The following is a 27,231-nucleotide window of genomic DNA, read 5'->3' on the forward strand; positions in this document are numbered from 1 at the left end:
CCAGTCTCCGCAGGAGCTGGACCCACGTAAGCGATATTTTGTGGTGCGATGATGTGATCAAAATTATGCTTCTTCTTCTTGTGATAGCACCGGCCATCGCTGTTCGCACTGGTTCTTTTCTGCTGGGCACGGCACGTCGATCGTTTTGCTTCCTCATCCTCTTCTCGCAACTTCTGTCTATCGACCCCTGATAGCTCGCTGCTAGGGTTTTGCGTCGACACTGCAGCACAGCTCCTCTCCTTCAAGCTTTCCCCCCTTGTGATCGTGCTGCCATCATCGAAGCTATTTGCACAGAGTCAAGGCTTTTCATGGAGCTCCAGCGCTTCTGCCATGCTCTACCTTGATCGTCCCTCCTTTCAGGTGAGAGCTCTGTCGAACCTCGCTTCTTGCGGATCCAACTCTTTTCTGCTTGATTTTCTTTTCATTGACATGCTCTACGTTTTGCGGCTCTTTTCCTTGTTTTGCAGGCCCATTATAAGGTCTGATCTGGGGCTGATCTGGGGTCCTAACGCAAGTTTATCAAAGGTTAAGTTAGCATTGTTGCGAATGGCTCAATGGTGGCATGCTAGCGTTGTTCATAAACACCCTCATCAGTATGTCACCTCCTACAGCTCATTGCAAACATGTACACGTATCACATGGAGGTCATTTCTGTCTCCTGCTGGCTGGGAATGTCTGATCGTGCGAAAAAATTCTCCAGAACTCTTGTCGGATATGTCTTTGCCTTCCGCACCAAATTTTCCGTCAATCAGCTGCTTTTGTGATGACGATCCATTAGTAACAGAGCACTTTTTCAACAAGGATGGAAGCACTCTCACTCTACGTACTAAGTTGGAAATTATGTACAGTCCGTGGGCAATGAGCATGCTAAATGGATATCAAATTCCAGTCAGGAAGTCTTTTAAAGAATCGACTGGTGGGCCGACAGGTGGTGGTAGAGGAGGAGATGGTGATGGTGGTGGAGATGGTGGAGGTGGTGGGGGAGATGAGGGGAAGGAAGAGCAAGTATGGGTGCTTCCATTTCTCACCATTGCTTTTGCTGCATTTCATTTGGGCTATTGCATTGCAATATGGATGAAAGATGAGTCGTTTGATTTTGAGTTTTTTCGCACTGGCATTGGACTTTTCTGCCTACTAGCCTTGGCGGCAATTCGTTTGAACAAGTAAGTTTTTTTTTGATGCTTTATATTGCTCAGCCTTTTCTTCTGTTGTAAGTGGAGATTTTTATGATTTGTATATTAGTGACTATGGGTCGTTGCTTGCAGCCGAACAGGAATGGATGCCTACCTTCTGGGTTTGGGAGCATCTGTTGGGGTGATGCTTTGGACAGGTACGATTTAGAGATGAAGTGGTTTTTTTGAACATAACTACATGGTTTTTGTTTTCTTTCTTTTAGTTGGCTATGTTCTGTAAACCACGAAATGTATCACATGAGCAAGTTTGCGTATGCAAATACTTCCTCTTCTGTGTTTTTGTGTGTTCCCACCCAAACAAAGTCAATATAACCGCTAGCTTGGAACCATTGCACTTTCTATCTTAGGAATAAGCAGACCACTATCACTATTGCCTTCTCAATAGCAGTTGCTCTGTCTTGGTACATACCTTTGGCATAATTCAGATGTGATGACTTCAGTCCAACAGCGTGCAAATAATCTCGATAAATAAGTTAGTCACGGGAGTCTCATAGTTGGGAGGATTTTGAGAAGTTTCATCGCTTTCCTCTCCCGGAATTGCATTAGGATTACCTCAATTGTAGGTGTTCCTCCTATAAAAACAATAGAAAAGTTGTGTTGTGATACCACTGTAATCACCCGCTGGTTGGATGATCCACTCAATCACAAAAGCAATAACAGAAATTGGAACAAAATGAATAAACTCATTAAGTCAGTATTCAAACTGCAGCAAACCACACTTGATTGCTTGAAGTCGAGACAGAAGGGTGGAGTTCCTTTTTGGAGTCCCCAAATAAGCGCCCTGGCACTATTGTTTAATTTTACTAAGAGAGAAATTTTCAACTGTTGACTGTTCACATTTACAACTGAGTTCCGAGCTTTTATTTACAGGCTCTAGTTTCAAAAGCAACTTACAAATCATTCGCTACATACCAAAGTGACCATAGTGCCATCAATCCATATAGCTTCGATTTTCTGCCGCCGTTTTTATTGTGGGTGGATGCGTTGTGGTTTGGGCAGGAAGGTCCGTAGTATTTGTTTGTGCGTTCCCTCCGTTTGAGGGAAAGGCTTTTTAATTTCCCAGATTGGGGAGACCTAATCCCAACTTTACTATGCCGGGTGGAATAAAGTTGGCCTTTGCACTATTGTCAAAGAAGATAAAAGCCTTTTGGTCTCTCACTTGCTCTTCAGAGCTTTGAAGACTCATCGTATGATCGTCGTGTTTCATTTCTCAAGGATTTGACACTAATCACATATTGGCCTTGAGCGAGCGTTGGAGGTTTGCTATTGGCATAGGCCTTCTCCACTGCTAGTGGGTTCCTTCTCTAGGCTGTAGTTACTTGTAAATGCATTTGCAAGCCTTTGCAGGTGCAAATGTTTGCCAAACTTGGAGTTCGCTTGCATGTTGCAAACTTGGCTATATTTTAGGTAACATGTTGTTTGAACTTTGAGCTGTAAGCTATGAACTTTCTAGTTTTCCGTAATGTTTTTATTTATTAACTTTTAAGATTTTTTGTTGAGCATTATTGTGGATGTTTCAAGTTTACGTTTCCAACTGTAAAACTCTACTCTCAATTATGAAGACATGCCACGAATGCAAGCTCACCCACCCTCAGTGCATTCTTTTGCAGACTCTGCATACTCCGCATTTTCAAATGCGAATGCGATGAACGCTTGTATAGATGCTCTAGGCTAGCATGGATTCACTTGACACAGTTGATGATGGCACGAGTCTCTATACAGAGCTTTATAAAGGCCTCATCCCGCACTCTTTGTATTATACAGAGCTTTATAAAGGCCTCATCCCACACTCTTTGTATCATACACAATCTCACTCTCACTATCTTACGTTGCTTTTCCAGTTTTGGAACCCTCTTCCATAAATGGTTTGTACCGGCGTTTTGACAGTTGTCACACTACGGTGGGCATCTGCCATGACGTGCATATAGTTTTAGGTTAGAGGAATCCAACGAGCCATTCCCCGCGTCACTCGTATTCTTGGGTGGGCAGATATGTGAGTTTCACCCAAAAACCTAGTGGAAGTCAAGTAATTCATTTTATGATTTATTTTTATAACTTTGTCTTCCTGTCTTCTAGTTTTGCCCTACCTAAGCCTTTAGAAATTCTTAAGCCCAATTCTCAACCTATAAACGGAGCAGTAGAGCCAATGTTTTGGATTAGATGAGACAGTGCTAGAGATCAGCCCAACGGTTTTGCAAATCAGCCCCGTGGCATTTTGGACCTTCATCATTAGCAGCCGCGCTGGATCAGCCATAACTGCCAGCGTTTTCAATTTTTAGCCCTTTGCCTCGCCGGAAGAGCCACGGATTCTCTAATGCTAGTCGCTTTGCTGTAGCTCAAAGCTTTTGGCAACACATCGAGCCTCTCTCTCGGCCATTCCCTCACCGTGTCGAGTGCTCACATTGAGCCTCTCTCCCAGTCATTCCCTCGTTGCATCGAGTGCTCACATCGCTGTCCATCGTTTCCTCCATCATCAGCTGCGTTTTCAGCCCTGATTCCCACGACAAATGTGTTGCGTATAGTGTGCGAGATATGTGTTTTTGCAGCCAGCTTTCAGCCCTTGTTTCCTCTCACATTGAGACCGCAAATCAGCCCTAGATCTACTCCTTGGTGGCCATGAACAACCCCTCATCGAGACGGATCCAAAGGTGCATCAAATCAGCCCCGGAGGTGCTTCATCTTGAAGAGTTATTGCGGCGACATTCCACATTCGAGTCAATAGAGTCTACACTTGAGGTATTGCATATGTGTACATTGAACATTCCAGTTATGCAATCAAAAGCAAATATGTGTACATTGAACATTCCATTTATGCAATCAAAAGCAAATACCACATTGGCAACGGTGTGGGGGGACCCTTGAAAGGGTTGGTTGGGACCCCATCGGGTCTCTCTCTCTCTCTCTCTCATTCCCTATTTTCAGGAAAATAAAAGGAACCATCTTTCATACTTGAAGCAATCATGAACGTAAGGAAAGATTGTGGAAGTGTAAAACCTAGATCATCACAAATTCAATCTGCTTCACCTGACAGTTCTATAACTTAGCCTCGTTCATTTGTTTTTTACCTAGTGTTATTCATCCAGAATAACTTCATAGTACGAGAGTTTTTCTTATTATAAAGATGATTATGGATAGAGTTTCTTATCCCCGTAAGTAAAGTAACAAGATCTTAGAGGAATTGCTCTTGTTAACTCTCATTAAAGAGTTTTTGTTTTGTCCACATAGCCTCTTTAAATGCTTGGCCTTTATCACTAATGAAGATTTTAAAAATCTTGCCATCTTTTTTTAATAGTGCACAAGCTACAACATGCAACCTCTTTGCAACGCCAAGAGAGAGAGGTGGCATCCTGCTAGTGTCTTCAGCTTGCAAGCCTTTGGCTTCCCTTCCATACTCTAGTGCGTGCCCTCTTCCCCCATCGCCACCTCCACTATCGTGGGTTGCCCTCATTGCCTTGCCAATCAAGGCTATCCTAAGCTCGACAAGTTCACCTTGGTGCACTCAACTAGCGCTCCAAGTCCCAAGCGGTAGTCCTCTTGGATAACTACGCTTATAGTGCCTAGCTTTGTACGTTGTTTTCTACTCTTTGGATTACATTTAACATTCTAGATACGCTAAAAGTCATATTTTTACTAAAAGGGCCAAAAAGACACCATCAAAAAGGTCTCTTCAACTTCAAGCGAAGACTTACCAAAGTCTACCGCTCGTTCAATGAGAAAAAAATAAGCTTACCGTCAACATCATGCCCCAAAATTGAAGCATTGGAGAGGCCAAGAGAAGAGTCGAATGTGGACAAAGAAATTAGAACATGGCATCGCCTCTTGTATACCTTGGCACCTAAAGCCATTGTATTTTGATTCGACGATTACAACAAGGCTAGGATCCTTGTTAGATTCCCGTTTGGAGTTGTATGGTCTTTGTGTTCATGAAGATCTTGAAGTAAGTATTGGAAATAATGACCCAAGTTTAAACGATGCTCTAAATGCCATAGAGCAAGATCATTCCAATATAGAACAATGCTAAAATCTTGATTGGCATCCTCTTAACCTATTGGTCAAATCCGAATAAATTTAAATTTCATTTCCCATTTGCATATGCATGAATAATTTAAAGCTTTTTTTCCCATTCTGTGTCCCCTTTACATTGAAAATATGTAGCTAGTCTGTAAAGGTCTGAGACACTGCTCATACTTATTAGTATGTGGTAAGAGACCGCCCTATGCATTTGCATTCAGTATCCCTACATCACTTAGTTCTCACCCTAGATCGCCTTGAGGGAGGTACTTATCTTTTTGGGGGGGGGGGGGGGATGGTTTTTCTTGAGGTCAGGTATACTTAACCTAGGGGACTCCAGAGGCCTTTGAGCCATGGTAGGCTCTAGTCGTTGTTCAGCCTGTAACCCATGCATAGTAGTCTCCTATGAGCCACCTTTGAACATATCAGATGTTTGTTACCAACTATCCCCGTCTCTTTTGAGCAGTTTTCTTTTTTTTCTAGTGTCATCCCATAGGTTAGTTTCACCTATGTGATGAAGGGGAGAAATGTTGCCATAGACCTCCATTGCTAGTGGGAACCTACTGCCACGTGCACATGGCTCTTTGTGCCACATGGACATGCTTCATGGACTTCGAGGGCCAATTTTCCACCTATCCCTAGATAGGAGCGTCTAGAATGCTAGGAGGATCAATATCAGCAGTTTTTGAGCCTGTTCGTAGGACTTGCATGTCCGGACGAGTCTAATAGATTAGGTTTCCAAATATGGAACCCTCTTGCATAAATAGTTTGTACAAACATTTTGACAAATGTGATTACACTTCGATGTGCATCGGACTTGACGAGCATGTAGGTCTAGGTTAGAGGAACGTGTCAATCCAGTCGGTTTGTCAAATGCGTCACAAAATAGTGAGTTGTCATTAGAAACTCACACGTGCACACGTTTGCACACTTTTCCCGAAACCGGGCTTAATTTTCCCGACCTTACTAAAAGTCCCCTATGGAGGAAACATCAGCCTAGCAATTTTTTCAATTAGGGGAGCTAGTGCTAGCAAATCAGACCAGCGTTTTTACATCACCCTTTGCCCAACGTTTTGCTCCAACATTGTAGAGCAGCCCAGTACATGTAACAAACTTGGACACTCCAAGTCAAGAATCAACCGCGACAGCACCAAATAACCACTTCAAAACAATTCACAGATCACAATAGATTTGCACTGGCCCGGCGGAGTTCCGTGCCTAGAGATATTGGCCCCAAAGACTGGCGCCCCTTTCGGTATTTCTTTTTGTATTAATCAATCATCAAAGTACAAGAGAGCGGTTAGAGTTTCACTCTCAGACTCTGCGTCCAGATGCCCTGAGAAGTGAGGCCCTCACCACTAATTTAAAGGTTACAAGGGATGCCCAAAAGCAGAGCCCCAAAAGCTTTTAAAATCAAAAGCATCAGTTCTCTCTCTCTCTTAGAGAGTCTTTTCTCTTTTTTTTTTTTTAATAAAAAAAAGCAAAAGCAAAATTCGCGTCGCTCATCATTTTCTAAATTTTTTTTTTTTTTTAATAAATAATCCGCCTCCGCGATTTCCAGAATTTAGGGTTTTTGGCAAAAATTAGGGTTTGCAGGAATTTTAGGGTTTCTGGCAGAAATTAGGGTTTTTGCTGTCCGCCACGTCATCACTTTGTGACATACCCCCCTCTTGAAAGCATTGTAATCGACCGCGATTACGCCTGCAAAACCGACAAAAGCCATAAACCGTCTTAGCAGACACTGACTGTTAGTACCTACGTACTAGGAACACACATCTAGCACATGTACAAAATCGACACTCACATCACATGACATCACAGGACATCACCAGACATCACAGGACATCACATGACATTCAACATTCATTCGGATCTTAGACCATGATTTATCGGCAATGTAGCTAGCAATCACATCTAGGTCCAATCGGGACCTCATCGATGTCCGATTGACTAACCCCTATTGCAACCATGTCTATTCGAGATCAATCAGACCAAAATGCTGCAGTCATTTCGTCTATCAGTTCCTGTACTCACAAGAAGTCAAGAACAAATCAGTATCATAATCAGGAATTCCATTTCATAAAGTCATCCAGCAGAATACTGTCAGCTCTCAGTATCCCTGAAGCTCAAAGAGACATCAGTGACTTTAGTATCAAAATCGAGGCATCTGTTGACAAAGGAGTGGAGCGACTCCCCTCTTGTGCATCCCACTGCACCAGATCTTCGGCCAAGCTGAGTTTCTGGGTTCCGTTTGGAGTAGACTATGCTAAACCAAAACATCGAGGTAAAGTTTCACAATCCGAGGAGTATCTGCTAGGTCCTCCTCCTCCATCCACTTCGCATCAAATGCAGGAAAGTTCTTGAACTTAACCAAGAACTGCCTTCGGACTTTACCTTTCTTCGTATCATTATGTGCCAAAATCTGTTCAGGAACAAGGATCTCCTCGTTTTCTTCTATTTCGGGTTGCTCATCAGGCTCCCCATCATCAGGCACATCACCCTTAACAGGGTTCAAGAGACTCACATGCAATGCATTATGAATCCTCCAAGTATCTGGCAGGTCCAATCGGAAGGAGACATCATTTATCTTGTCAGTAATCTGGAAAGGTCCGTAGTATCACATACTAAGCTTTGGAAGAAGCCTCTCCTTTCCCTTTTTCTTTCTTAGGCGTGCCTTCTCAAAAGTAAGAGCACCCAATCATCCTCCTTCAATTTCCAGTCGCGACGATGGCGATCCGCTGCCTTTTTCTGTCGTTCTTGAGACTCCTGCAAAGTCTCGCGAACCTTGGCAAAAGCCGTATCCAAATCTCGCGAATATTCATCCGCTTCAAATTTCTAATCTTTCGTGCTCAGGAAGGATGGAACCTTCGTAGCAGTTTCAACAATCTCTCATGGCGTCTTCCCCGTCGAAGAGTGTATCGTGTTATTGTAGGCAAATTCCACCAAAGGTAAGTTCTTTTCCCATTGAGTCTTCTGATGCGAGATACAAGACTTCAATAAATCTAAAATCACTGAATTGGCAATCTCAAATTGCCCGTCAGTCTGCAAGTGGAACGATGACGAGAACTGCAACCGCGTCCCAATGTTCTCCCAAATTGCCTTCCAAAACAAACTCATAAATCTGGGGTCTCTGTCGGAGACAATCGTCTCAGGCGTGCCATGTAATCGGAAAATCATCGTGATCATTCTGTATTCTCGGGAGATAAAAAAAAATGAAATTCATTTCAATATTTTCCCAGGGGCGGGTGGGTGGGTATGGGTAAAGGCTATAACAATCCCGGTGCCTTATGCCTGTCAAACTTGACCTTCTAGCATACCAAGCAACTGCGCACAAACGAAAAAGGTACTCCTTTCTGTGTCAAGATATGCAAAGGGGAAGCAACCTCTGCAAACTTTCGTATGAACCGCCTGTAGTACGAACACAGTCCCAAGAAGCTTCTAACTTCATGGACATTCCTCAAATCGGGCCAATCACGGATATTCTCTATCTTGGCCGGGTCCATTCGCACTCCTGCTGCTGACACAATGTGTCCCAAAAAGTGTATCTCTGGTAGGAAAAAAATTCACTTTTCTTTGCATTAATCACTAACGTGTGATCTTGTAATGCCTGAAAGACTTGAAGCAGATGATCTCTGTGTTCTGCCTCATTCTTGGAGAAAACAATGATGTCGTCAAAGAAAGTGCCAACAAATAGCCTGTACTCTCGAAAAATCTTGTCCATCATCCCGTTAAATGTCGCAGGAGCATTGGTTAAGCCAAAAGGCATCACCAAAAACTCAAATAACCCAAAAGTCGTCCGAAAAGCTGTCTTGTAGACATCTCCTGGCGTTATCCTGATCTGATGATATCCACTCTTCAAGTCAATCCTGCTAAAGCACGAGGATCCCTGTAACCTGTCGAGTATATCATCGATCCTAGGAATCGGAAATCTGTTCTTGATGGTGATTTCGTTGAGAGTGCTATAATCGATGCACATTCTCCAAGATCTGTCTTTCTTCAAAACCAACAACACTGGAGAGCAATACGGTGAAGTACTAAGCTGGACAAGACCCTTTTCCAAGAGGTCTTTCACTGAGTTCATAATCTTTTCATTCTGTACTCGGCTCACACAATAAGGTGGCCGATTCGGTGGTGTGCTTCCAGATATCAGATCAATGGTATGATCTTCAGGCCCTCTCAAAAGCAATCGGCATGAGCGTGGAGCAAAAAATTTTGGCGTTCTTTTCTTCAGGTCAAAACATATTCAACTTTTATCCATGGTTCAGTTCTCCCAAAAGAATGAGTAAGAAAACTGAAGTTCATCAAGTACAATCTCTAAGCCCTTCATTTATCAAAGTCGCTTTCTCGGCCCGGTAGTCAACCACGGCGTAGTTCTTGTGGTACCAAGGGATCCCGAGTAGAACGTCACTCACGTGCCCTGAACACCCCTGTCATTGCAAACGAAGTTTGCCAATGCTCGGTGTAATGGCAACATCCCATCCGGGTGCCAGTCGAACTACCTCCGCCAGTGGCGTCAGTCTGTCGGGCGCAGTTCCAAATCGAGCCGCCAATTCCAAGTGAAAAGAAGTTGGCCTTGGCTCCTTCAAAAGAGCTTCCTGATCCTTCACTTTGCCCCAAAAAAAAACGGCAAAGTTTGTACTTTCATTCATTTGATTCGGTGCAAGTCCCACGCCATGTGGTACCAGTTCTGCTTTTCTATCTGCCTTTTCTGCCACATTCCTCAGCTGCTCTCGAACTCTCAGACCTGTCGTCGTCTTTATCATTCTGTTCTTTCTGTGCCTTATCAGGGCACTTTGCGGAAATATGTCCATGTTTCCCGCATCCAAAGCACTTCCCCTCTCTGATGAAGCGAGCTCTCTCCTCAGGAGTAAGCTTGGGTCGTGCATCCTTTTTTTTTCTCTGGGTTGCTCTTTTTCATTCTACTTTCATTCCCAGAAGTCTGTTCGGCTCGTTGTGTCATGGCCTCATCTGTGGGGTAGGTCAGACTGCCAGAGTGAATGGCAAAGCCCCGCTTCGCATGACTCATCAACTCCTGAATAGAAGCTGACTTCTGTTCCAAGCAGTGATCTCGGATCTCTGTAGGTAGACCCAAGGTAAACCGCTCGATCTGTTCTCTGAATGAGATCTTCTTGAATGAAGAGGCGGGTAGAAAAGAGCTCCAGAATCTTTCACAATAAGAATTCACTGTATCGCTCTTGGTCATCCGGAGATGGTTCCAAGCAGCTCGTATATCTCGCTCAAACTCTTGAGTCAACCAAGAAGAAATAAAAAGCCTCTTGAATTTCAGCCATGTAACTGGCACAGTCTTGCTTAATAGAAGCGTGGACCACCAAGTACGAGCATTCCCCTCAGAGTAAGAGGCAGCTCTCCGAATCTTGGAGTGCTCTGAATAGCGTCCTCCTGCGAAAGCGATGTCAAACTGCTGTATAAAAGACAAAGCCTTCGAAGCATCTGAGTATCCTGAAAAGTATCAAACTTGATCGAGTGGCCACCTTCCTTAAACTCTCGGACTTTCTTGCTGTTATCTTCGAGAAAGTCATACTGGTTGGCTTTGTAAAAATTCTTCTTGTTCGCATAAAACTTTCCGTCATCGGAATCTGAGCTGTCTGTAGACGAGTCCTCAGTAGAACTGTCAGTCTCTGGGCGAGATTTAGCCTTCTTTGCCTTGCCCTTTCCGAAGCTTTGTGTCTTGCTTCGCTTTTTGCTTTTTTCTGTCTTCTTCGCTCTAATCCGAGGAGCTAGAAGAACTGTCAGAAGAAGAAGAAGAAGAACTGGGTACTCCTTCAAATCGAACACGCTTCTTCCGTTTCTTTGCCTTGTCAAATGTCATACGACGACCCAAATATCCCGGGAAGTCAGTGCCTTTCTTCTGCTTTTTGCCGTGCTTTTTGGCTTTCTTTTGCGTGTCAGAAAGCTGAGCAATCTGTGCATCAACCACGTTCTCCAGTTCCTTCTCCGTATATTTCTTGGAGGCAGAAGGTTTCTTGAGAGCGGGTTTCGAGAGTGGTGTTGTGGTTCTCTACCACTCTGTCTGTACCTCTTCCAAAGAGGTCTGATTCATATATTTTGCCATCTTCGGGTCCTTGGCAAAATTGAGCATCATCTTTGTTGCATCACCAATCAATTGACGACGCTCCATCTCTCTTTGCTCCGCCTGAGTAGGCCGAGGCGGGCCATACTCTCTGCCTGAATCTTCGTTGTGATCCCAGCCCGCATCTCCAGATGCAGAGGGAGTCGACTGATCATTGCCTGAAGCCATAGGTGCCGTGGAAAAAAAATTTCGGAGATCGGATTTCCCGTAGAAGAGAAATCGGCCGTGCTCTGATACCACTGTAACAAACTTGGACACTCCAAGTCAAGAATCAACCGCGACAGCACCAAATAACCACTTCAAAACAATTCACAGATCACAATAGATTTGCACTGGCCCGGCGGAGTTCCGTGCCTAGAGATATTGGCCCCAAAGACTGGCGCCCCTTTCGGTATTTCTTTTTGTATTAATCAATCATCAAAGTACAAGAGAGCGGTTAGAGTTTCACTCTCAGACTCTGCGTCCAGATGCCTTGAGAAGTGAGGCCCTCACCACTAATTTAAAGGTTACAAGGGATGCCCAAAAGCAGAGCCCCAAAAGCTTTTAAAATCAAAAGCATCAGTTCTCTCTCTCTCTTAGAGAGTCTTTTCTCTTTTTTTTTTTTTTAATAAAAAAAAGCAAAAGCAAAATTCGCGTCGCTCATCATTTTCTAAATTTTTTTATTTTTAATAATTTTAATAATCCGCCTCCGCGATTTCCAGAATTTAGGGTTTTTGGCAAAAATTAGGGTTTGCAGGAATTTTAGGGTTTCTGGCAGAAATTAGGGTTTTTGCTGTCCGCCACGTCATCACTTTGTGACAGTACACAACTGATGATATTATAAGTCTCTATCAGGCTTGGTCGCCTTAACCTTAGCTTTGGTTTTCCATTGTTTGATGTGTTAAGAGTTTAGGCATCTCTCCGGATTCGTCCGATTGATCCCTGTCTCTCCCAGGGACGGTTGTTAGGGAGTGAGGGCTATTTTGTGGTTGTGCCCGGTCCGTGTGAGGTAGGTTTTCATGTTGGGTTGCGTCTAGCCATGTTTAGCCTTGGGTCTTGGCTCTTTCCTTGCCATGTAGCTTCCTACAGGCAATGAATAACTTGCTCCCCACGAATGACAATGGGAGAGTCACTCTTGGCATTGAAAGTGAAAGTATTAGGTGCCCAATCAATGAGAGGGTTATGCTCACGAAACCATCGAATGCCTAAAAGCATATCAGATATTGAAAGAGTAGAGACTACAAATTTTTTGCGGAAGGACGCTTGTCGAACAATGAACAAAACATCAAGGCACTCTCGTGTAATGAGTCCATATTGGGAGCGAAGCCTGACACCTTGAAAAGAGATGTCTTGCTGACCTCCAAGCGGGCTCTTTCGACAAGAGAGTCACTATGCATACTGCCTGGATCAAACAATATGACAAAACACTGACCCTTCACATGACCATAACACTTAATGAGAGACTCATCAATGGGAGGATCGTGAGAAACTTGGGTCACACTCGTGTTCTCATTTATTGCATTGACAGAGGATGTGGGTTCTGTGGGTTCTTTAGATTCATTAGAGTCAAGCTTAGGACATGTTCTTTTTATGTGACCCTTGATGTTACAATGATAGCATCGACCTTCCTTAGAATAAATGCTTTGTTCTTCTAACGTGATGTATCCTCCTAAAATTCCTTATGCTGTTTTTTCACTTGGGGTGAGCTTAGGTTTAGCAATTGTGTTCGCTTTACCCTTAGATTCATTTTGTGAGTTCTTTTTTGAGAGACTAGATGAAGATTGGTTAGAAGAGTTAGCATTCTTACCATTGTTACCGTTCTTACCGTTTTGAGGGTTTTGAGAATTCTTGAGAGGTACTTTGCGAAGTCTTGTTCTCCTTAGGCTTTCCCTTATTGTGCTTCTTCTCCTGTGCGAGAGCAGTCGCCTTGTTGAGATCTACGGGGTCGAAAACTTCTACATCAAACTTAATATCTTCATCCAACCCAAAAAGGAAAGCCTCTTTGCGCTCATCATCCGATTTGCGTAATTGGGTGCCGAGCTGCAAAACATGGTTAGAAAAAGACATGACTGGCATACCATTCTGCTTGAGATTGCACCAATCTTCTTTCAACTGCGCTAGGTATTGAGGAGGCATAAACCGCGCCTTGAGCTTGTCTTGGAAGTCGGCCCAATTGCAGGGAAGGGACACGTCTCCGTCGGCTGCCTCTAGGTGTGCGACCAACTGTGCCTCTTGCCATGTGTGGTACCAATTAATGGCATCACCAGCAAGGTACATGGCTGCTGTTAAAACCTTGCTATTTCCTGTCTTCTTAGTTGTCGCAAAATAAACATTAAATTGATGCAACCAAGAATGAATAATACTAGCATCCATCTTACCGTCATACTTACTGAATGTCAACTTCTCGGTGACGGGGTTGTTAGAGTCCGAATCTCGGTTTGCGCCACTTGATGAACCGTCATCTTTGGCCGGCTCGGGTTTCGAGACAGGGTTGTCTTCGTTCGTCACACACACACAAAGCCACATGGGCCATGGCCATGGCACAGGAATCATGCTCTCTCTTTAACCCTCCTCTCTCTCTCCCCTCAAAACCTATATAAGGTTGCCCACCCTCTCTTCTTCTCCATATCTCCCTCAAGCTCTCTCATTCATCAACTCCCCTACTCAAGCTTCCTCAAGCTCTCTCCATTCATCAAGGGCCAAGGCTTCAAGCCCCACGCTCCATCAAGGCTTCAAGCTCCCTTCATCTCCTTTAAGCTCTCCATTATTCCTTCAAGCTCCCTTCCCACCATCACGATTCACTCTCCTTACCATCCATCTCCTTCAAGCTCTCCATTACTCTAAAGTTCTCTCATCACTCCCCATTCCCTACAAGCTCTTCATCACGATCCACTCTCGAGTCTCAAGTATCTCATCACTCCCCATCCTTTAAGCTCTCCATAATGCCGCCCGCTCTTCATGAAGTCTTCACGAAGCATTGCCGCTACTTTGGTGAAGAGTAAGCAAAATGTTTGCAAATGGTATTGCAAATATTGCTTCAAGACCATGACCTCAAGCGCCACCTGCCTTATCTTGACCAAGTTGGGAGGGCAAGCGGGCCCTTGTCCGAATATCCCGGACGACATTCTCCAAGAGTGCAAAGCAAAGTATCTCCCCTTGAAGACGTGCAAGTGGCTTGCAAAGGCATCGGAGGAGGTGGTGCTGCCTGACCGTGATGTCTCCGATTCGGGAGAGGATGCTTCTCCATCAATGTCCGTTGCATCTGGCGCCGCTACCATGGCCTCCACCGACGGAGGTAGCATCTCATAGAAGAGCAAAAAAAGTCATGGTGGGTGGCCTCCAAAGCAAGCTACTCTTGCACAAGCGGCGGGTGGAACTTCCGGTCCATTGTCTTCCCTCAAAGAGAGGCAACGACAAAGTGGAGATAGAGATTGCACGCACCGTCGTTGAGTGCAATCTCTCTTTCCATATTCTTCGCACGGACTGTTGGAAACGCATGGTGAGGCTATTGTCGCAGCTGGTTGTTGCTAAATTGGCTTTATCTTACAGAAAATAATTCTAAATGAATTATTGGATTTATAAGTGAAAGGGTTTTCTCGCTTGGAACACCAAGGAAAAAATAATTCTAAATGAATTATTGGAATTTGAAGTGAGAGGGTTTTTCTCACTGGAGACATCCGAGTACAGAGTATTCCTAGTGCGTCATTCAAAGTAATGACGGGAGCACTGAGAACGGGAGTATCTGTAAGGCCACCAGGAACGGTACTTCTGACTCGTCACATCGGATGGGTGACAGGGAGCATCGGAAAGAAGTATCCGACCATTCGGGAACGGACATCTCTGATGCGTCATAGGATGGGTGACATAGAGCATCGTGAAGGAGATTGTACCGTAAGTTCGGTAGGAAAGGACTAGGTGACGGGTATTCCTGATGCGTCACAAGGTGGGTGACGGGTGCATCGGAAAGGGAATATCCATAGTCGGGAGGAAATTCCGAACTGTGTTAGAATTGTGCACAAGGAAAAAGCAAGCACTTGAATGAAGATTGGTTCAAAGGAAACTTTGAGGAAAAACAGATGCTTTCTGAGAAAGCGGGATTGCTTTTCGGGAAAGCAGATGCTTTCTCGCGAGGAAGTCTATGTCTGCATTGCAACTGTGCATGTGATTGCATCCAGGGACGCCTGGGAAGTACTGTGAAAGCATTGTTTTTAACTTATAAGGTTTTATTGAGTTTTTGGGCAGGTTCAGATTATTTTTAAAAATACGCCGGCCGCCCACTTAATAAGTGGGCAGCCATCTGATAAATAAGGCAACAGATCAGCCAGCGTTTTCTCTCTTTCTTTTTCTGGCAGAACAGCGAAAAAAAAAATCCGGTCGTGATCTCTATGCGAGCAGCTATTCATGCCCGTGGCTTGGAGCTATAAAAGCACCACATGCCCTCACTCAGAGGGGAGGACCAACCTTTGCAAGGAGGAGATGCTGCTGCAGATTTCAGCCATAAAGAAGACGTTGCCGGTGATGCCCATGGCTGCCCCAAGTGTACCAAATGTCGTCAAGACCCAGTGCGCGAGTTCCCTCGCGAAGAAGTGCATACGGAGCGTGTTTCCATCGCGAGAAGTTGCTGTTTTTCTCTGTTTTCAGCCCATAAACGTCGTAGACGGGGCTGATTTACGAGAAGGAACCCGAGAACACCCCTCTTCTGTGTGTAAGATTGGAAGAGAGGATTTTCTATGTAGAGATCTCTTCCGGGAAATTGCTTTTCGAGAACGGAGTTGCGTTTCGAGCGTCGAGACTTTGAAGGTAACGATTTTCATGTTATGAACTGTGAGTATTTGTTTGCAGGTGTACTTCCTCTTAGTGAGGGAGTAGGAGCAGAGGAAGGCATGAGCCTCTGCAGGAGAAAGCGCTCTGAGGAACTAGAGCCAGATCAGCCCAAGGGTTTCGTACCCAAGTTTGGGAAGCAAATCCACGGATCGAAGAGAGGTAGACTCTCGAGATGTGATCCGGAAGTTGAAATTCCCGAGGGAAGGACTTCGTGTCCAGGAAAGCGGAGTTAATCTGCAGGAAGAGGACTCTGGAAACAGAGTTAGAAAAGAGTTGCAGGGATGTCATGCCTTGAGTCTGGAAGGTGAGATCCAGAGGCGAGAACCTTGGTTCTCAAGGATTTGGAATAAGGAACAGAAGTTCCTTGGAATAGGGTTTTGCCCTAGGAATCGGAAGCTAAGGCTTCCAGGAACCATCAAGTCTTATTCTAGAACGAACGTGGTAATACGTTCGGTTCAAGTGCTTGTATAGACTTCTCCTCAGTAATAAAGATACTATGACGGGGGGGACCAACCCATCTTCTGGTCCCTAGTACTGTGTCGATCTTCTCACTCTCTATCTCTCTCTCTCTATCTATATCTCTCTATATCCTTTGGCTTCAGTACTAAGTGATAAAGTCTATTTATCTAAGTATATTTTATATTGTTATGCGCTCCCGTTTGTGACAGTGGTATCAGAGCATGGTCTCCTCTCTTTCTCTGTAAAGGAGGACGACTCTGGGAAGATACGGGAAGAAGCCATGACAAGCCAAGAGAGAAGTAAGCAGGCGGAAACCTAAGTCTTGTAGGAAAAGCTCGCAGAGCTAGAAAAATTTTTCTCTCTGCAAGAAGTCGACACAAGACTTGGGATTCTGTGAGAAGGCGACAAGAGCATGATGCTCAAGAACCTAGAGAATCCAAGGAGCGGAATGCTCGAGATCCTTTAGAATCCATAAAATATCCATGAACGTCATTCCAGAACTATAGCCATGAAATCCCGTCATTTCGGGAAGGATATGAAGAAGGTCTTTAGACCTAGGAACACTCCAGTGACTAGTCAAGTTTGATACTTTTGACGGAAGGGAAGATGTCCTGAAAGCTACTGCTTTCATTCGACAGTTTGAAGTTGCCTTTGCAAACGGCAATTTCTGAGAAGCGTTGAAGGTGAGGCATGTGACCAAACACCTCAAGGGGATTGCAAGTACTTGGTGGTATACCAAAGCTCTGCAAGGAACTTACAACAAGACTTGGATTCAATTCAAGGTTGAATTTTCCGACAAATTTTTTTCCTCTACGCTTTGAGGAAGGCATCCAAGAAGATTGGGATCGGTTTGCCCAATAGAAATACGAGCGCGTCCAAGCAAGTAGTGGTTCACTCTTACCAAGGTAGCTTCACTCTTGATCCTCTTTGAGGAAGGAAAGATGAAGAAATTTTACGAAGGACTTTTGTCCGAATTTTGTAGACACATCTGCAAGATACTTTGCAGCAGATGGTGGAGTCAGCGATAAAAGGTGAAAGTGTACACCTTAGTGTACATAGACTTTAATCCCCGTAGTGGGACGGGAACCATTGAACACAGAAAATTTGGAGTAAGGGAATTCAATCTAACTCCCGAGTTTTTGAATAGAAGACCCTCGAACTTTAAGTGAGAGGGCAGGTTTTCGATCAAAGTTACATCTTTGCGGAAATCATAAAGTGCATTGTGCTTGTTTGCTCTTTTGCACGAGGTATGGTTATGTCTAACCGAGACTACTCACTCTCGAGTGTTTATATCAAATTGAAACATTGTTTTTTGAGATGAATTGGTTTGCTTAACTAGCCGGAAGGTCGACTATTGATTTGGTATCCGGTAATTCTCGAACAGATTACCTACTACTGTGGGTAGGAAATTATGAAGGAACCATCCAGAGCTTTCCAACAAAGAAAAGCTTTCATTAAGCTTGAGTACCTTATGAACCAACACCCCTACCCGGTAAGGGAAGATATGGTAGTGCTTTTCACACAAGTGAATGAACTCTCTTTACAAGGGAAGGAACAAGCGACGACTACGGCCTGTGCTTGAGGAATCCAAGGATTAAAATCCTAGATTATTTATGAGCGGGTTTTACTCTAAGACCGAGCCAAGGGATCGTCAAGTTGAGCGTCTTCGCTCTAAGGATCTTACGAAGGGAAGGTAATTTCCCAGGTTCACTGAAACTCTAACACAACTTAAGAATTATGTATACTTTTGAGTACATGGATAACACACGAAGATGCAGACCTATGCCAAGGAACTGGACGAGAGTTTGTTATACTCTCTTGAGCGCCTTTTTGCGCGCAAGGATATTCCGACACGACAATCTCTATTTGAGATGTGTTCGGTAGAAGGAATTTGAGTTTCTCTACGGAGAAGAGGTTTTCTGATGGTCGTTGATCATTGAGTACGCTATGTGCTTTTACCATTACAGTAGGCAACTTTTGGTTGCGGTATATGTTTCTCCATGAGCAGGTCAAGTAGCATTTACACGCTGCTGGAATAAATTCGAACTATTATGTTCGTAAGAATATAGTTCGCCAACCGTTTCAAAATGGTAAGAATCAAAGAGCGTTCGCTGTATCGTGAACCGGGTTTGAACGTACGTTCAGAAAATGCTATGGCTAGAATCCTATCTGCCTGAGATTTTGCAAATCGTCATTGATGCTCGCAAGGTGAATCATTTTTTATGATTTTGTAAGGAAGAGACGCTAATGGGCGTCGGGAAATCACTGCTGGTGGTAATAACTCGCAGGAGGAAAAGATTGGAAGGAAGTGCCGCCGAGCACAAAGAATCTTCGGATTGGAACCGTCCGCCTACGTTGAGCGACGGCCCGAAACAAGAACCTTCTTTAAGGTGATCGCAAACTTTGTTTGTGAAAGAAAGACATCGAGCTTAATGCTCTATGGCTTGAGCATTCCCTATGTGGGAGGACACAAGAGGTTTAATACCCTCTGGACTAACAACGCAGGATTATGCGCAAGGACAGATACCTAGATTGATTTCTAGGAGGATTATTCTTCTCAAGGTTGAGAAGGCGAAAGTGAGTTAACAGATTCTCGAATGAGGAGATTTTTGATCTGTTGGAAAGACACGAATGACGAGTTCTTACATGGTTCGTAAGTTGAATGAATGGTGAAGGATATCCTCGAGGTACTAGAGGAAGGACATGAACTGGTAAGGTAAGTATTGAATTATTGAATCTTTGTTTAATTTAATTTTTAAGTTCTCTTTTGAGAAAGGACTAGCTCAACTCACCGTTGAGCAAGATTTGGAATCTTTCCGGTTTCTCCCCGGCAGTTCAGTTGGATCTCTACAGTTGAGGACAACTGTTTATAAGTGAGAGGGATGTTGCTAAATTGGCTTTATCTTACAGAAAATAATTATAAATGAATTATTGGATTTATAAGTGAGAGGGTTTTCTCGCTTGGAACACCAAGGAAAAAATAATTCTAAATGAATTATTGGATTTTTAAGTGAGAGGGTTTTTCTCACTGGAGACATCCGAGTACAGAGTATTCCTAGTGCGTCATTCAAAGTAATGACGGGAGCACTGAGAATGGGAGTATCTGTAAGGCCACCAGGAACGGTACTTCTGACTCGTCACATCGGATGGGTGACAGGGAGCATCGGAAAGAAGTATCCGACCATTCGGGAACGGACATCTCTGATGCGTCATAGGATGGGTGACATAGAGCATCGTGAAGGAGATTGTACCGCAAGTTCGGTAGGAAAGGACTAGGTGACGGGTATTCCTGATGCGTCACAAGGTGGGTGACGGGTGCATCGGAAAGGGAATATCCATAGTCGGGAGGAAATTCCGAACTGTGTTAGAATTGTGCACAAGGAAAAAGCAAGCACTTGAATGAAGATTGGTTCAAAGGAAACTTTGAGGAAAAACAGATGCTTTCTGAGAAAGCGGGATTGCTTTTCGGGAAAGCAGATGCTTTCTCGCGAGGAAGTCTATGTCTGCATTGCAACTGTGCATGTGATTGCATCCAGGGACGCCTGGGAAGTACTGTGAAAGCATTGTTTTTAACTTATAAGGTTTTATTGAGTTTTTGGGCAGGTTCAGATTATTTTTAAAAATACGCCGGCCGCCCACTTAATAAGTGGGCAGCCATCTGATAAATAAGGCAACAGATCAGCCAGCGTTTTCTCTCTTTCTTTTTCTGGCAGAACAGCGAAAAATTTTTTTTTGAAAAAAAAAAAAAAACCGGCCGCGATCTCTACGCGAGCAGCTATTCATGCCCGTGGCTTGGAGCTATAAAAGCACCACATGCCCTCACTCAGAGGGGAGGACCAACCTTTGCAAGGAGGAGATGCTGCTGCAGATTTCAGCCGTAAAGAAGACGTTGCCGGTGATGCCCATGGCTGCCCCAAGTGTACCAAATGTCGTCAAGACCCAATGCGCGAGTTCCCTCGCGAAGAAGTGCCTACGGAGTGTGTTTCCATCGCGAGAAGTTGCTGTTTTTCTCTATTTTCAGCCCATAAACGTCGTAGACGGGGCTGATTTACGAGAAGGAACCCGAGAACACCCCTCTTCTGTGTGTAAGATTGGAAGAGAGGATTTTCTATGTAGAGATCTCTTCCGGGGAATTGCTTTTCGAGAACGGAGTTGCGTTTTGAGCGTCGAGACTTTGAAGGTAACGATTTTCATGTTATGAACTGTGAGTATTTGTTTGCAGGTGTACTTCCTCTTAGTGAGGGAGTAGGAGCAGAGGAAGGCACGAGCCTCTGCAGGAGAAAGCGCTCTGAGGAACTAGAGCCAGATCAGCCCAAGGGTTTCGTACCCAAGTTTGGGAAGCAAATCCACGGATTGAAGAGAGGTAGACTCTCGAGATGTGATCCGGAAGTTGAAATTCCCGAGGGAAGGACTTCGTGTCCAGGAAAGTGGAGTTAATCTGCAGGAAGAGGACTCTGGAAATAGAGTTAGAAAAGAGTTGCAGGGATGTCATGCCTTGAGTCTGGAAGGTGAGATCCAGAGGCGAGAACCTTGGTTCTCAAGGATTTGGAATAAGGAACGGAAGTTCCTTGGAATAGGGTTTTGCCCTAGGAATCGGAAGCTAAGGCTTCCAGGAACCATCAAGTCTTATTCTAGAACGAACGTGGTAATACGTTCGGTTCAAGTGCTTGTATAGACTTCTCCTCAGTAATAAAGATACTATTACGGGGGGGGGGACCAGCCCATCTTCTGGTCCCTAGTACTGTGTCGATCTTCTCACTCTCTATCTCTCTCTCTATCTATTTCTCTCTATATCCTTTTGCTTCAGTACTAAGTGATAAAGTCTATTTATTTGAGTATATTTTATATTGTTATGCGCTCCCGTTTGTGACACTGGTCCATGTGAGGGGTGGACGGGAGTGTCATACCATGACATGCGCACCAAGAAGCTTGATGAAGAGAGGGTGCGAATCTACAAGTCTCTTGACCCCGTGCGTGCCGGATGGGAAAAGTATTGTTGCTCTATTCTCACTGATGGATGGAGTGACCACAAGAAGAGGGGAATCATTAATATTGCCTCATGCCCTCTTGGCACCTACTTCTTGCGAGCGGTTGATGCTGGAGCAAGGGGGAAAAGGTCACAGGTGCCTTCATTTACCGCCACATCCGTCAAGCCATAAAAGAGGTAAAATTTATGATTCCACTCTGAAGTATCTACTATTTTCAATTTTGTCTTTTGCCTTGGCTCTTCTCACTTTCCCTTTTTCTCCATATGTAGATCGGTCCAAGCAACGTCATTCAAGTAATCACCGACAATGCCTCCAATTGTGCTTCCATGGCCAAAATGCTAGAGGCGGAGTATCCACACATAGTATGGACTCCATGTGCATCTCATTGGATTGACCTCCTCTTGGAGCGACCTACCTTGGGTGAAGGACATTCTAACCCAAGCCCTCTGAATCGTCAACTTCATCAACAAAAAGGTGAGAGTACTTGCGATATATCGCACTTACTCCAAGCCTTACTCCGGCTTGGAGTTGAAGAAGCCTTCCGCAACACGCTTTGCCGCTATGTGGCTCCTCCTTGAGCGCCTCTATGATGTGCAAACCAACTTGCAAAAGACAATGGTCTCGGATGAGTTCAAAGCATGGATGGAAGAAGAGACCCAATCGGCCCAACAAGATGCAAAGGCCATCCCACGGCTTTGCTTGAAGGAGGAGTTTTGGCAAGAGGTCAAGGGTCTTGTCATTGTGGTATTGCCATTGTATAAGGTGCTTCGGATGACAGACATGGAAGGGTTCTACCATAGGTCTCCTTTACCACTTCATGGAGGAGGCTTACAAGGAGATTGAGAGATCCACCATTCTTGATGGAGCACCCAATGGTTCACGGTAAACAATTCACCTTATGATTTATCTACATTGTAAGTTGTCTTTTTCCATCTACGGTTCTACCCTCCCATGCTTGACTATCTTTCTCTCTCTCTTTGTAGTGATGTGTTGGAGGACACTCCAAAGAGAGATGACATTCTCTTCCTTGTTAAAAAGCGGTGGGATTGGATAAGGCGACCAATCCATGGCTTTGCCGCCCTCTTACATCCGGCTTTCAAAAAGCCATCCATCTTTGCTGATCAAGCACTTCAAGAGGAGCGCGACAAGTACCTTCCAAAGATACTCAATGAAGAACACCATGCAGAGTTTCTCCAAGAGCTCATCAACTATGGAGACCAAAGAGGCATGGCATTCGCTTCCTCGGTGTGTTGGAAGAGGGATTCGTTAGTGAAGCCTCTTTTTTGGTGGGAATGTTTTGGCTATCAATCGCCTCACCTTCAAAGGGTGACATTGCAGGTTCTTGGACAGGTATATGATATATATTATACCATAAATTATAAATTTATAATCTCAATCATGTCATCATTTGACATTCATGTGACATGAATCACCTCTCAATTCCCACAATTCAAATCTCATGCCTCTCTTCTATCATCTATGTGCTCTAGGATTTCTCATCGGGTGCATGTGAGCGGAATTGGTCGGCGTATTCTCTTACACACACCAAGATCCGCAACAAGCTTTCTACAAAGCAATTGGAGCGGCTTATCTATTGTCGCTCCAATTTACGCATGTTGCGGTCCATGCATGAGATGCCAATGGCTAGGCAGGTAATTGAGTTGGCTACATCCTACTCTTTATTTATGCTTTCTCATGTACGATGTGCTCATATTTTTGGCATGCCAAATTGCTAACTCTATTAATCTTCTTGCATGTTGTAAATGAAAAATAGGTGAATGTAGATGAATGCAAGCTCTCCATTGAGACTCTTAAGAGTCTCAACAAAGATCGCGATCTAGAGGAGGAGCAAATATTTCGAGACCTCTACTTGGAGTTGGAGGAGAATGGAGATTGATCGCCTGTGTCATAGTTACTCGGAACGGGAACGGGAGGGTCCGGAACGGGACGGGAACGGGGAGGAGGAGGGGGGGACGGAACGGTCCACCTAGAGTAAGGCTTGAATTACCTCCATTCAGCTTAGTCCCAAATAAACTCTTAAACAACTCCAAAACTGTCCCCAAATCTGCCCCCTAACCTGCCCTCAAACTGCATCAAATATGTTCCCTGAACAGCCCCAAATCTGCCCCCAAAAGCCCACTTTTTTTCCCCCAAATGCCTACGTTTGCCCGTTCTGCCCCGCGTTTCGTCGTTCCGCCTCATGTTCCACCTTGTTCCCCCCATTCCGGAACACTGCCCGAACACCGTTCCGGTTACACCCAGTTCCGGAGCGGTGTTCCGTTCCCATCTCCGTTTCAGGAACCGGACTCGTCCGGAACGCCGTTTAGGAACGTTTAGGATGTGTTCCCCCCGTACCCTGTTACACTAGCCTGTGTCTCTCGCACACGGTCCCGTAAGAAGGTGGTTGTGCGAGCTTTGGCAACTACAGGTAGAGGAGCTTCCACTCCGGTTGCTCGTGGGAGTGGAAGAGCGTCGGCACAGACACCCAGGACCTATGTGCGGCGAGGCTCGGATAGCGGATCTACTATGGCGGACACCACTTTGGAGAATGTGTCTATTTCTAGGCCTGCGGATCCTAGAGAGCCAAAGTTTGATGATGAGGGCAACATCCTTAGTGAGGGAGATTATGGTCTTGCATCTAGTGCATCCGATGCAAGTAGTGATGAGGATGATGCAGCTACCGCAAGCTCAAGCTCTAGCTCAAGCTCGGACCACAACTCTGTTGATGAGAGCGATATGAGCACTTAGAACTCTCTCTTTATGCTTTAAAGTTTGCACCCATGGGCCACGAGACTATGAGTTGTGTCACTACTTTTTTGTACTACTTTTTGTCACTTGTCTCTCTCGAGCTTCGACTCTCTACTTATGTAGTGAAATCTTTTTTCGCACATTGCCGTTTCCAATGTCCATGGCCAAATCTTCAACTTTCTTACTTGTAAGACATCTCCTTTAAGTTGTAAGTACTTAATACTAAGTAGTTACATTACTAAGGTCTATGTCACGACTCATAATAGACTATAGGATCTAAAAGATATATGATTTATTTTTTTTGCATCGTACGTTACTTCAACGAACGTCTAATTTGTGAGTACCTGTAGGACCAACTCTTGCATGCGTTGGTCTCTCTGCGCCTCACGCTCTAACTCCAAGGCCGCTCGTTTGTCTTCGGCCGCTATTCGTTGGGCTTCATGTGCTTGCTCGCGCTCTAGCTCAATAGCTACCTTCCTTCTTCGGCTGCCATGCGCGCTTGCTCACGCTCACGCTCCAAGGTTGCCCTTTGCTTTTCGGCCGCCAAGCGTGCTTGCTCGCGCTCACGCTCCAAGTCTGCCTTTCTTTCTGTTTTTCTTTCTTCGGGTTCGCGATCCAATTCTGCTTTCTTTCTTCGCGCTTTGCGCTTCTTGTTGTAATATCATGTCCATCATCGTCTTGACCAAAGCCTCCATAGGATTTGGTGCAATCCTTGGCGTAGATGGGGAGGGTCAGAAAAACCTCCTGGTGGGGAAAATTCTTCTTCGCCACTTCCATGCTCATCACCTCCGTGCGAAGTATCCATTCCGCTTCGGGTATGACCATACACTGAAGTCTTGGGTTCTTAAGTTCACGAGGAACTTGGGTTCTTGTGATTCTTGGGTTCGTGTTGTATAAACATGTATGTTATTCAAGTAATACATTAGCAAAAAATTATAGTTGTTTATGTGATCTATAAGGAGGACTTATCCTTGTATCTCAAAATTTCACACACGAAGAGTTTTCAATTTTTACCAGAGAAATACAAACTTAAAAAGTGAACGTGACTTTGAAACTTTTTGTAAATTTCAATAATCTCAATCTCGTTATAACACATAAAGAGCATCGATAATCCCATTTACATGGTTTTTTGGTGACAAGTTTAAATTTTTGATAGATTATGCATGACAAAATTTTGAAAAGCAACTTGATTTGTGAGATTTACGAAAGATTGGATGTCCAAAAAACATGTATATTCTGGGTGTAACATATAGATTTGCTTTGGATCATAGCTTTGCTCTAAGATTGCATCAATTCTTTGATTCAAGTTTTGAAATTTCCCCCTTATCAGCATTTTCAAGTTTGCATATTTTAGTAAGCATGAAAACTAGGCTTTTAAGGTAATTTCACATCTTCATAGTTATTATCTATTACCAAGGATTTACAAGCTTGAGAAATCAACTAGTTATAAGTCTTTTACGATTTTTTTGAAAAAAAAGCTTAAATTTTTGGTAAAATTCTCATTTCCAAATTATGATCAATCTCTTAGTATAGTGCTCATTTTGACAGAGGAAAAAATCATGAGTTTTCGTTGGCTCATAAGCTAACTCCTTGATGATCAACACTTCAAGTAGTTTCTAGCTTCACAAATTAATGCAAGTATTAAACTTGAATTTTTGATATTCTCTCTAGAACATGCTGATTTCTCTCGCTAAAAGCAAAGATTCTCTCTAAAACTAAATTTGAAAAGATAGTGAATTTTTATTTCGCTTTTTCAAAAAAAAGGGGGTACCAGCTTTTTTTTTTTTTGGGGGGGGGGGGGGGGGGGGGGGTGGGCTTTACTTTTTGAAGGGTCTGCTATTGGTGCAGGCCCTTTGGGCCTATAAAAGCACCATTCTCTCTCTCTCTCTCTCTCTCTCTCTCTCTCTCTCTCTTTCAGTTTGTGCACACAGGATTTGCAGATTGTGATTTCGTGATTGCTTGAGCTTGTACCCTTTGATGTCATCCCTCGGACTTCTTGAATCAGAAGACATTCAGTCGATTAAGGAATACCTGATTGAGGGCGTTTACAGTGGTAGTTCAGCCCCCCCCCGAAGTCCCAAAAGCAACTTAAAATCACTTCTGCCCAAAAGCAGTAAGAGATCTACTTTTAGAAACTAGTGCCCAAAATCTCATCCCAGCGTAATACTGTCACATCATCCCTGTACGTTGTACCACGTCATCAATTCGTAGACTACTACGTGGCACGTCAGCAGTCCGCACAGCCTCCGTGATTCACGCCACCAATTAGGGGCTTATGAATGGCTCCTCTCTGTCCAATCAGGTACGGGCCACTTCCATGACATGTCACCATTTTGTGACACAAGATGATTTATTATTCTGTCAAATTCAAACCAACAGCACTTGTTCTGTGTAGCTGATTGGTGAGATTGTATAAACTGAAGCTGGACTAGACTAGTGCATTCTTGGCAAAAGTTGTAAAATGAACGAAATGTACGTGGAGCTTGAGCGATGTCTAATCAACAGCTTTATATGAAGTAAAGAATTGTGGTGAATCCATTCATGAAACAGCATTGGTTTGATGGGCTCGGGTGATCTGATTGTTTGCAGGTGAACGGTGCTTGGTGAAAAAAGAAGGCAGTCCAGCTGGAATAGTTTCATTCTTTGCTGCTGCAATGGCTGCTCTGTTTTCTACTGCAATTCATGAGACAATACGTCGGCGCTTCTAGAATCATCGTGGCTCGGTTAAGTGCAACATCTACGCTATCTTGACACTATAGCCTGCTGGAGTATTACTGGATTGTACAAAAGCTCTTAGTAGCAGCAGAATGCTGACACTGTTTTGTATTATAAGTTGTGTTATGTACATATGTCGCAGATTAGCAAAGCCAACAGAGATGTGATCATTTTGTGGCTCAAAAAGCCACTTTCCTGAGTAATATTACGGGGTCTTTGATAA

At 44.2% G+C, this 27,231-nt stretch overlaps 2 protein-coding genes across 2 annotated transcripts; both read left to right on the forward strand.

Annotated features, from left to right (window-relative positions):
* Positions 1-27,231, forward strand: LOC147418929 (uncharacterized). Its single transcript, XM_086505692.1, has 4 exons — positions 1-360; positions 468-1,163; positions 1,266-1,330; positions 26,883-27,231. The coding sequence occupies exons 2-4, from the start codon at positions 547-549 to the stop codon at positions 26,999-27,001; spliced, it is 801 nt and encodes a 266-aa protein (XP_086361818.1). The 5' UTR covers positions 1-360; positions 468-546; the 3' UTR covers positions 27,002-27,231.
* LOC147418930 (uncharacterized) lies at positions 13,087-26,060 on the forward strand. Its single transcript, XM_086505463.1, has 5 exons — positions 13,087-21,721; positions 21,815-21,894; positions 22,020-22,427; positions 22,529-22,895; positions 23,036-26,060. The coding sequence occupies exons 1-3, from the start codon at positions 21,466-21,468 to the stop codon at positions 22,386-22,388; spliced, it is 705 nt and encodes a 234-aa protein (XP_086361589.1). The 5' UTR covers positions 13,087-21,465; the 3' UTR covers positions 22,389-22,427; positions 22,529-22,895; positions 23,036-26,060.

The sequence above is a fragment of the Adiantum capillus-veneris genome, chromosome 29 (assembly GCF_014529385.1).
Source record: "Adiantum capillus-veneris isolate H3 chromosome 29, ASM1452938v2, whole genome shotgun sequence".
Taxonomy (NCBI): Eukaryota; Viridiplantae; Streptophyta; class Polypodiopsida; order Polypodiales; family Pteridaceae; genus Adiantum; species Adiantum capillus-veneris.

Coding starts and splice junctions, on each gene's coding strand:
- LOC147418929 (XM_086505692.1), top strand. CDS start 547: ATGGCTCAATGGTGGCATGCTAGCGTTGTTCATAAACACCCTCATCAG. Junction 1,164..1,265: donor GCGGCAATTCGTTTGAACAA/GTAAGTTTTTTT, acceptor CGTTGCTTGCAG/CCGAACAGGAATGGATGCCT. Junction 1,331..26,882: donor TGGGGTGATGCTTTGGACAG/GTACGATTTAGA, acceptor GATTGTTTGCAG/GTGAACGGTGCTTGGTGAAA.
- LOC147418930 (XM_086505463.1), top strand. CDS start 21,466: ATGACATGCGCACCAAGAAGCTTGATGAAGAGAGGGTGCGAATCTACA. Junction 21,722..21,814: donor TCCGTCAAGCCATAAAAGAG/GTAAAATTTATG, acceptor CTCCATATGTAG/ATCGGTCCAAGCAACGTCAT. Junction 21,895..22,019: donor GCCAAAATGCTAGAGGCGGA/GTATCCACACAT, acceptor ATCAACAAAAAG/GTGAGAGTACTTGCGATATA.